Source organism: Terrapene carolina, unplaced genomic scaffold (genome assembly GCF_002925995.2).
Source record: "Terrapene carolina triunguis isolate 2854851 unplaced genomic scaffold, T_m_triunguis-2.0 Scaffold210, whole genome shotgun sequence".
Lineage (NCBI taxonomy): Eukaryota > Metazoa > Chordata > Testudines > Emydidae > Terrapene > Terrapene triunguis.
This window is the reverse complement of record NW_020664561.1, coordinates 6679311-6689261: the sequence shown is the minus strand read 5'-3', so window position 1 is coordinate 6689261 and position 9951 is coordinate 6679311. Positions and strand designations below refer to the sequence as shown.

The following is a 9951-nucleotide window of genomic DNA, read 5'->3' as shown; positions in this document are numbered from 1 at the left end:
TTTTCTTCTTTCACTCATGACTGCTGTTCTGTGCCAGCTATAGTGGCTCTCAACACTCAATTGAAGGGGACAAATAAGCAGGCTGGTAGCAGGGCCTGAGTGAGGGAAGATATCAGCATTTTAAGGGCCTAACTGTCTACTACTCTTTCAGTTGACTGCCTGTTCTCCTCAAGTGGGTTCAGGGAAGCAGCAGGAAACAGGAAGCTCCCTAAGAAGCTGGTGTTAATCAGTCCAGGCTCCTGGGGGTGCTAGAGAAGTACATAAGAGGCTCCTCCTCCTCTCTCTCCCTGCAGCTCCTGCTGCTTTCTGTTATTACGGCTACCTTTTCTCCTGCCTGCCTGTTATGTCTCTTCTGCCGTCCTTCCTCCAGCACAGCATTCCACCATCTCTGTTCGTCTAGACTCTCTGTGCAGTGACTAGAGTGAAATCCCTGCAAGCTGCATGGACACTTTTCAAAGACACCATAATAGAGAGCCAACTTAAATGTATACCCCAAATTAAAAAACACAGTAAAAGAACTAAACAAGAGCCACTGTGGCTTAACAACCATGTAAAAGAAGCAGTGAAAGATACAAAAGCATCTTTTAGAAAGTGGAAGTCAATTCCTAGTGAGGTAAATAAAAAGGAGCATAAACACTGCCAAATTAAATGTAAAAATGTAATAAGAAAAGCCAAAAAGGAGTTTGAAGAACAGCTAGCCAAAAACTCAAAAAGTAATAAAATGTTTTTAAAGTACATCAGAAGCAGGAAGCCTGCTAAACAACCAGTGGGGCCCCTGGACGATCGAGATACAAAAGGAGCACTTAAAGACGATAAAGTCATTGCGGAGAAACTAAATGAATTCTTTGCTTCAGTCTTCACAGCTGAGGATGTTAGGGAGATTCCCTAACCTGAGCCATCCTTTGTAGGTGACAAATCTGAGGAATTGTCACAGATTGAAGTGTCACTAGAGGAGGTTTTGGAATTAATTGATAAACTTAACAGTAACAAGTCACTGGGACCAGATGGCATTCACCCAAGAGTTCTGAAAGAACTCAAATGTGAAATTGCGGAACTGTTAACTATGGTTTGTAACCTGTCCTTTAAATGAGCTTCTGTACCCAATGACTGGAAGATAGCTAATGTAACACCAATATTTAAAAAGGGCTCTAGAGGTGATCCTGGCAATTACAGACCGGTAAGTCTAACGTCAGTACCGGGCAAATTAGTTGAAACAATAGTAAAGAATAAAATTGTCAGATACATAGAAGAACATAAATTGTTGGGCAAAAGTCAACATGGTTTCTGTAAAGGGAAATCATGTCTTACTAATCTATTAGAGTTCTTTGAAGGGGTCAACAAACATGTGGACAAGGGGGATCCAGTGGACATAGTGTACTTAGATTTCTAGAAAGCCTTTGACAAGGTCCCTCACCAAAGGCTCTGACGTAAATTAAGTTGTCATGGGATAAAAGGTAAGGTGCTGTCATGGATTGAGAACTGGTTAAAAGACAGGGAACAAAGGGTAGGAATAAATGGTAAAGTTTCAGAATGGAGAGGGATAACTAGCGGTGTTCCCCAAGGGTCAGTCCTAGGACCAATCCTATTCAACTTATTCATAAATGATCTGGAGAAAGGGATAAACAGTGAGGTGGCAAAGTTTGCAGATGATACTAAACTGCTCAAGATAGTTAAGACCAAAGCAGACTGTGAAGAACTTCAAAAAGATCTCACAAAACTAAGTGATTGGGCAACAATATGGCAAATAAAATTTAATGTGGATAAATGTAAAGTAATGCACATTGGAAAAAATAACCCCAACTATACATACCATATAATGGGGGCTAATTTAGCTACAACTAATCAGGAAAGAGATCTTGGAGTCATCGTGGGTAATTCTCTGAAGACGTCCACGCAGTGTGCAGCGGCAGTCAAAAAAGCAAACAGGATGTTAGGAGTCATTAAAAAAGGGATAGAGAATAAGACGGAGAATATCTTATTGCCATTATACAGATGTGTTCTCCTCATCTCAAAAAACATATACTGGCATTAGAAAAGTTTCAGAGAAGGGCAACTAAAATGATTAGGGGTTTGGAACGGGTCCCATATGAGGAGAGATTAAAGAGGCTAGGACTTTTCAGCTTGGAAAAGAGGAGACTAAGGGGGGATATGATAGAGGTATATAAAATCATGAGTGGTGTGGAGAAAGTGAATAAGGAAAAGTTATTTACTTGTTCCCATAATATAAGAACTAGGGGCCACCAAATGAAATTAATGTGCAGCAGGTTTAAAACAAATAAAAGGAAGTTCTTCTTCACACAGCGCACAGTCAACCTGTGGAATTCCTTGCCTGAGGAGGTTGTGAGGGCTAGGACTATAACAGGGTTTAAAAGAGAACTGGATAAATTCATGGAGGCTAAGTCCATTAATGGCTATTAGCCAGGATGGGTAAGGAATGGTGTCCCTAGACTCTGTTTGTCAGAGGGTGGAGATGGATGGCAGGAGAGAGATCACTTGATCATTACCTGTTAGGTTCATTCCCTCTGGGACACCTGGCATTGGTCACTGTCAGTAGACTGGATACTGGGCTGGATGGACCTTTAGTCTGACTCAGTATGGCTATTCTTATGTTCTTAATACATATGCACCAGCAGCAGACACAATTTTCTACACTCTGCGTCCTAGTGGCACCCGCCCCCCTTTCCCCTCCCCCCCACAGTCTGGCACCTGAGGCAGCCGCCTCAGTTCGCCTCATGGTAAGGCCAGCCCTGACTAACACTCCCTTCCGCAGGTGTGACCTGGTGGGCTAATTGGCCTAACATATCCATTAACCCTTTGTTTGCCAGTGTAGGGCACACACCCCATCACACCTTGAATTAACTGTAGACTATTATCATGTCCCTCTTTAGCACCTCTTAGCCAAGCTCTTCATAGCTAGCCCTTTTAAGCTTTCCTCATAAAGCGATCCTTCCCACCTCCCAATCAGTTTTGTTCTGTTCTCTGAACACCTGCCAGTATCCTTCTGGTAATGTGGTACCCGGAAATCAATGCAGCATACCAGGTGCAGTCCCGGGACAGCCATAGGAGGAGACGCAGTCACACTAGAACCATGGAGGGAAACTACATCCTGTTAGACCACAGCCTTGAGGAGTCAACATGACGTTAAACACACAGTATAAACTAAGTCATGTTTAACATCATGTCAGTTGTCTGTAGTTATCCCTAGGGTCAACCATGACTACCTGACACAATGTTAAACATGACAGTACATGTCTATACTTAGGGCTAAGTCATGTTCCACACTGTATTAATTACAACAAATCCTCAAGATCACGTTGTAACGTATGATTTCCCAGTATAGATGGGCTTCAGTAAGAAGACTGACCATGTCATATAAACACAGAGAAGAACTCTTACCTCCCTGCTAGACAACATGATGCCGTCGTGTTTGGAGCCCAAAACTGCATTCAGCATTATTGCAACCTTATGTTTCATTTGTTGCCACCATTTCAGATCCATTTCTATGTGCGAGAGCTATGAAAAATAACTCACCATGGAAATGGATGCTTGCTGGTCCTCATCAAAAAGTAAGCGATGAACTGTCGAGTTTGTGATGGCAGGACTGTCAGCCTGCATGAGACTGTGTGCAAATGAACCAGAACATCTGTGGATTTTGTGAGAGGTCAGGGAATGCTCTGTGTGTGTGTGTGTTTGAGCAAGAGAGAGAGAGTGAGAGATGTTGACAGTGACTCTGTATGCAACTCTACATTGACAATAAATGAGCAGCTTTACCCCAGTGATGTGGCTAGACTCCATAACTTGGCACTGTGTTTCCTTATTGCTTAGCACAAGTAGACCTCCTCTAGTGTGATTGCATAGACTGCCAGGATAGCACTCATACTCACCAGACTTTCCATCCCCATATTTTCCTTGTATATGGTTAAAAATCCAGCAGAGTGGGATGCTAGAGACACATGTGGTGTGCGGGTCTATTCTGGATTCTGGTAGCTGATATATACCCATGTCGCCTGATTACTTCTCCTTCTGTTCTCATATCCCACCTGCCACATGGTCAACAGAATGTTTCTCCTTCTTCCAGTGCTCACTGCTGTCGCAGGCACCTGTCTTATGTACCATGTACCCAAGCCATTCTCTTTGCAATTCAGCACCTTGGATACTTTTCTGGGCTGTTTATACCATGGTGCTTTAGCGGCCATGCAGTGGTTGGCATTGAGCGCCATCTTCTGGCTACTCTCTGACCTCAGACATTTTATGAATATAAAGAATGAAAACAAAGAATGTAAGCAAGCCAACTTTCTACAGCCCCAAGCACTTTTACCTGTGTCTTTTTTTTAAATGGAGCTTTTTACTGAAGCAACATCCACATATCTTATACAAAGACTAATAATACACATTTCCAAAATGTAAGCAGTAATCTCAAACCATTTTATTAATCAACATCACATAGAGCATCAGATTAAAAGCAGCCACGACTGTGTAATCATAAATACATTAAATACATAACTTATTCAAAACCATACTGATAATATAAAACCTAAGCAGATTATATTCACTATATATAAACATCTTCTTATGCTGCCAGTTTATATTTACATAATATACAGACATGAAAACCATAAAAGGGTACCTCTGATTGATTGAGCTGTGACAATTTATATCAGGTGAAGCTCTGCCCCCAAATATTCAGTCCCACAGAACTGCTTCTTACAAAAACATCAGCCACTAAAATATGACCTCAGGTCTTTCCATTGGACTATTATGTATGCAATGTTACCAAACACAATATTCATGAAGGTGTCACAAAGAACAACTTGTAAGTTATGAAGGGCCTTTTCCTGAATCGTTGACATTAACGGGAGTTTTGCCATCAGTGTTAATGAGAGCAGGATTAGACTCCAAAGGTCTAATACATGGTATTTTACTTCTGTCTAGTGTTTTGTTATGTTGTTATGTTCAGACACACATGAATGCACATACAGACCTTTAATCATGTCTGTCCCTAAATGACAGATAAGTTTAAAGGAATAAGTACACAGAAGGTCTGTAGTCACTACCTTTTGCGTTATACAACAGGCTATTTTATCTGAACAGAGTAGATGTCACATACTTTTTGCAGAACATATATGATCCTGAACTCTAGGGCAGATATCCTACAGCAGTTCTACGATTTACAAACAGTATAGAATTACATGCAGAAGAAAGTGCACAAGAAACTAAATATATATTTATATAGATTACAATACTTAATCCCATGGGGATGAAATTGTTTCAGGTCTACTTGTTGCATTCACGAACCAGAGTGCCTGGCATAATTACTAACTCTGATAGTGCTCCCATTAGCAATGGTTTAAAGTTACAATATAAAAACTCGCTAGGAACTGCAGCAAAACACCCTGACCATAGTGTTACAGGCAGATTTATTAATTGTGACATATTGTTACAGTACATTTACTTCAACAATTACCAGTGAACCAAATCAATGGTTTGTAAGGCAATTCCACAAATATTTCCCATTCTAACTATTTTTCTTTAAAAATGGGACCCATGTGTTTCCATGGGAGAGATCTCCAGCCACGTATATTGCAAAGTGTTCACTCCACCCTGGTACCTACAGACTGACCCTAGAGGAGTAGATAGCAGCTTATTTTGTCCCCATCCAGAGAATGAATAGAGATCTCCCAATCACTGTAGCTGTACGTTGACAGGACCCATGTAGTCTCTTGGTAAACAGCTAGGGTTTTACCGCGAGCTTGCTTGTCTTCAGTGGCAGAACCAGATGAGTGAGCTCAGTATTTAGTAGCAAGATCCAAGGCTAATCATCTTGTCAGCAAGATGTATCAATACCTGGCCGCTTGCTGAGGACTGCATAGCTCCATTTCCTGAGGGGCTCTGAGGCATCCATGAAGATAGCTTCAATTCCTGCAGAGATAACAGATTTCCTTTTTAAAACAGGAAGATACAGGCACAGGTTTGTATTCCCTTATTCCAAAGCTCTTTTGCATCTGGCCCATAGTCACATTGTAAAGGAGTTTCTACTATTTCCTAAGGTTGGGCACAGAACCTAACACAATTATCCTTTAGTCGTAGGAATGGCCATCGCCGAATCGATTAATCTGTCAATCTCTGGGTACTTTTATGGCCTCATCACCACAGCACGTATGCTGTGTCCCACGGTAAGTAAGGGGTTAATCTTATTGCTGGAAATACACAGCAGTTAAAGGTCATTCTAAAGAGCAATGCGTTCTATGTTTGTTTGTGTTTTAAAAAGGAAACTAAATTATGAGTGTAAATATCTCGCGTATCTTACCAGAGTCACTTGGCGTTAGATTAGATGAGCAGGGCTTTGGAAGGTACACTCTGAATTGAGACTCTGGCAGCTGCTGTAAGATATAGAGGAGAGGAATTTATATACAACTGTTCTGTACTCAGTGTGATGTTAGCAAAGAATGACTGCAATGCTTCTCATGTGGTTTTTTAAATACAACGTACCTGGCAGGAGTAAATTTCTTTGCTGCAAGAGAAAAAGATAATATCATTAGCATTCTGGAGATGACCATCTCCATCTTGCAAGCTATTTATTTCATTGTTTTGTTGGAGAATTACCCCACTGATTTAACAACAGAAATCTGTTATAGGCTGAGGTGAGGTATCATCACCTCTTCTCCATAACCCTTCTGACCTGTAATGGCCTTAGACCTGGAAGCTGTTCCCCAAAATGTTATAACCCATGAGCAGAGCAACTTGTTACATCTGGGCCTCTAGGACCAGCCCCTCTGCTCCCTGTGAGAAATCAGTACTTACTAGTAGAACTGAACAGGTATCTCAATGAACGCTCCACATATATTTGCCTAACTAACACAGTGTATTCTCTTAGGGTGCCTTTGTAGCCGTCTTGTGTTCTTTGTTCCATTCATATTCTAACAAACACGTTGATTGTCAGGAAAATTAACAGAAATAATGCATCTTAAGTGAATATTAGGGAATATTCCTGGGAAGCAAATTCTCATCTTGTAAATGTAAGTTGTTTCATTGGAAACCTGATTTTATGTCTCATATAATCAGGGAAATGAAAGATACCATGTGACTGATTTGTCCAATTAAAACTAATCAGCATTGCTCATGTTTTGAATATCAAATGCTTGTAACAAACTGTGAGCAAACTGCAGAGCAGGAAAGTAGTCAGCAAATAATTTTTAAAATGCAGATCAATCAAAAATGGCATAAACTGCTTATGCACTACTTGTGAGAAGAAAGAGTCTCCATTTGACAAATAAATTATTTGCTCTGAATTATTTGTTCAGCTCTGCAGTCATAATTGTTTCTATAGATATCTGTTTCTATAACAGTCATTATTCATATCTCTAGAAACAAGGTGATCCAATAAAGGACATTATTTCACCCACCTTGTCTCTCTAATATATTGGGACCAACACGGCTACAACAACACTGCAAATGCCCTATCTGGCATACTGAGCAATAGCGGTTGGAGGCACCACTGTTATTTCTGGTTGATGTCCTCCTGGCTGATCCCTGGTCAGTTCTCCTGGCAATAACTGCTAATGATTAAAGCTGGTCGAAAAACGTATTTTATTTTCTGCAGCAATGTTCAAAGAACATGAAAATTCTTCATTTTTGTTGAATTTGGGGAGATTTTTGTCAAAAACCTAAAAATGGAATATTTCGAGGGAAATTTGAAAAATTTCAACACAGATGGGAATTTTCTCTCTGAAGTTTCCACTTTTTTTTTTTTCTGAAAAATTTCCAACCAGTTCTACAGAGGGTGCAAATAAAGAGATGAACCTGGGACAGTATCTCACCTTTCCTTCGAAGGCGCTTTACAAGCCAAATGAGGAATGATGCTGTCGACAGGAGCGAGGCACTGGTGGCTGCTATTCCAACAGAGACATAACTGAGCAGTTCTTCAGGCACTTGGGGAGCTAAGAAGGCAAAGAAGATCCTATGAGATCAGGAGGAATGCACAGTCTCTGAAGTGCTTTCTGCTTGTTCCGTTTCCATTCAGTCCTATTGCAAGCAGCAAGACAGCTGCTTATTTCCTTTGGTTTCTCACACTGAGTGGTGGCACCTGCTGTATGCAGGACTGGGCAGGGAAAGCCTCTGCATATGCCAAACAATGGCTGAAAGCTTTATGCTGAAAATAGTCCCGTCTAACTGGTGGCAGGTTAGCGAGGATGCAATTCTGCAGGGTCCCTTGTTACTTTGAATGGATCTTTAGGGTCAGATTTTGATATCTTTACTCCCACTGAGTAATGTCTGACTCCTTGAGCAGTCCCACTGAAATCAATGAATTGACTCAAGGAGTAATGTACGACACAATGTGAGGAAAGGTATCTTAGGGATGATAGGTGGGATTTTTGAAAGTGCTCAGTGTGGCCCATTGTTGCTCCTATTGCAATCAGTGACACAACTCCCGTTGACTCGGATAAGAGCAGAGTTAAGCCAAGGTGGAACATTTTTTTAAATCCCACTCATAATTTGCAACCACTTATAGAAGTGAGCTATTTGGTTCTAGCCTGAAAATATGTCAGTTATGAGGTATTTAGAGCTGGCAAAAAAAATTCAGTCTAAATGCTTTTTTTTTTTTTTAATTGGGTTTTTGCCTCAATGAAAATTGTCACAGAAATTGTTTGCTTTCCTTGAAAATTTTCAATTTTTCGATGGAAAGCCAAAAACAGGAAAATTTTCAGCTGAAAACCAAAAAATGTCAATTTCTGAGTTTTCGGGATTTTTAACAAAAAGTCAAATATTTTCAATGGGAAAAAATATATCTGACCGGCGCTAGAAATGACAAAAGTCATTGAATCCCATCCTTCCCTAGATTCTCATCTAATAACAAGGCCAGGCCTCTTCAGCACCTAGTTACAAGTAAAAACACACATAAAATACCTTCGCACGTCGGCTGACTTGCAGTCCAGTTCCCTGCAGCGCCGCACTGAAGTACGTTAGAGCCGTTTAGCAACCATCCCCCTGTACAGTTAAACTCGCAAACTGTGCTGTATGCAAAATCCCCAAGAGGGTGTGAACAATTCATGTAGCCCTTCTCAGGGAGTATCAGGGTTTCACACTGTGCAACTGAAATACAAAAACACATACAAACGGTTAATGAAGACTCTAAGAAATGTCCAAAACTGGGTCCCACTATTGGTTCTAGTAAATGTGCACCATATTTCACCATCTGCATTTCATTTCTGGGATAAATGACCTTGCAGTGAGTTTTTGCTAAAATATATTACACTTCAGCAAAGTAAAGGGCTGGTAGTACTACTGTATCAAGCTAACTTGTTTTTTCAAATGTTCTGCACTTTAAGACTTCAATAGGAATCACTTTAGATCAGATCCTCAGCTCATGCAAACTGGTGTAGCTCCGTTGAGTTCAATGGCGCTACACCAATTTGCACCAGCTCACGAGCTGGCCTTACTTTTAATACACAGGATTTGAGGTGTCATGCTTGTAACAGATACCTAGGCTCCTGAGCCTGACTTGATTATTTTGAAATGACAAAGACCTACCTTCACACTTTGGGAAGGGCTCTGACCATTCTCCCTGAGCTGTGCACTGAATTGTGGGTGATCCACTTAATCTGCAGCCCTCCTCACAACGGAACTCACAGGCCGAGTTGTAGGTGAATTCTGGATGATGGCTGGTACATTCCACAAAGCCGTTTTCAGGCCTGTTCACTGCTTCACATGTCACAGCTGAGACACACAGAGAGCACATCAGCGGTTAGTTTGGACGCCACAGGAGCACTCTATACAAGCAGTGAGAGCCCTGTGTACTGGGAAGGGCAGTGATAAAGAAAAGTACCTTTGCATTCCGGCTGCTCTCCATCCCACTTTCCAGAAGCGCTGCACTGCAGCCTGTCTGATCCCTTCAACACAAACCCTACTTCACAGGCAAACTCACAGGTTGAATTCCACAGCAAGTTCCCAGAG

At 41.2% G+C, this 9951-nt stretch overlaps 1 protein-coding gene across 1 annotated transcript in view; it reads right to left on the bottom strand.

The window, feature by feature from the left end:
* Positions 1 to 6322: 6322 nt before the first annotated feature.
* The window catches only part of LOC112107438 (E-selectin), a 6397-nt gene continuing 2768 nt past the window's right edge, over positions 6323 to 9951 (bottom strand). Inside the window, exons 5-8 of the mRNA XM_029912323.1 lie at positions 8905 to 9090; positions 7818 to 7937; positions 6490 to 6511; positions 6323 to 6380 (exon numbers count right to left, since the gene is read on the bottom strand). Coding sequence (XP_029768183.1) covers positions 6323 to 6380; positions 6490 to 6511; positions 7818 to 7937; positions 8905 to 9090 — 386 coding nt within the window. The remainder of the gene's footprint in view (positions 6381 to 6489; positions 6512 to 7817; positions 7938 to 8904; positions 9091 to 9951) is intronic.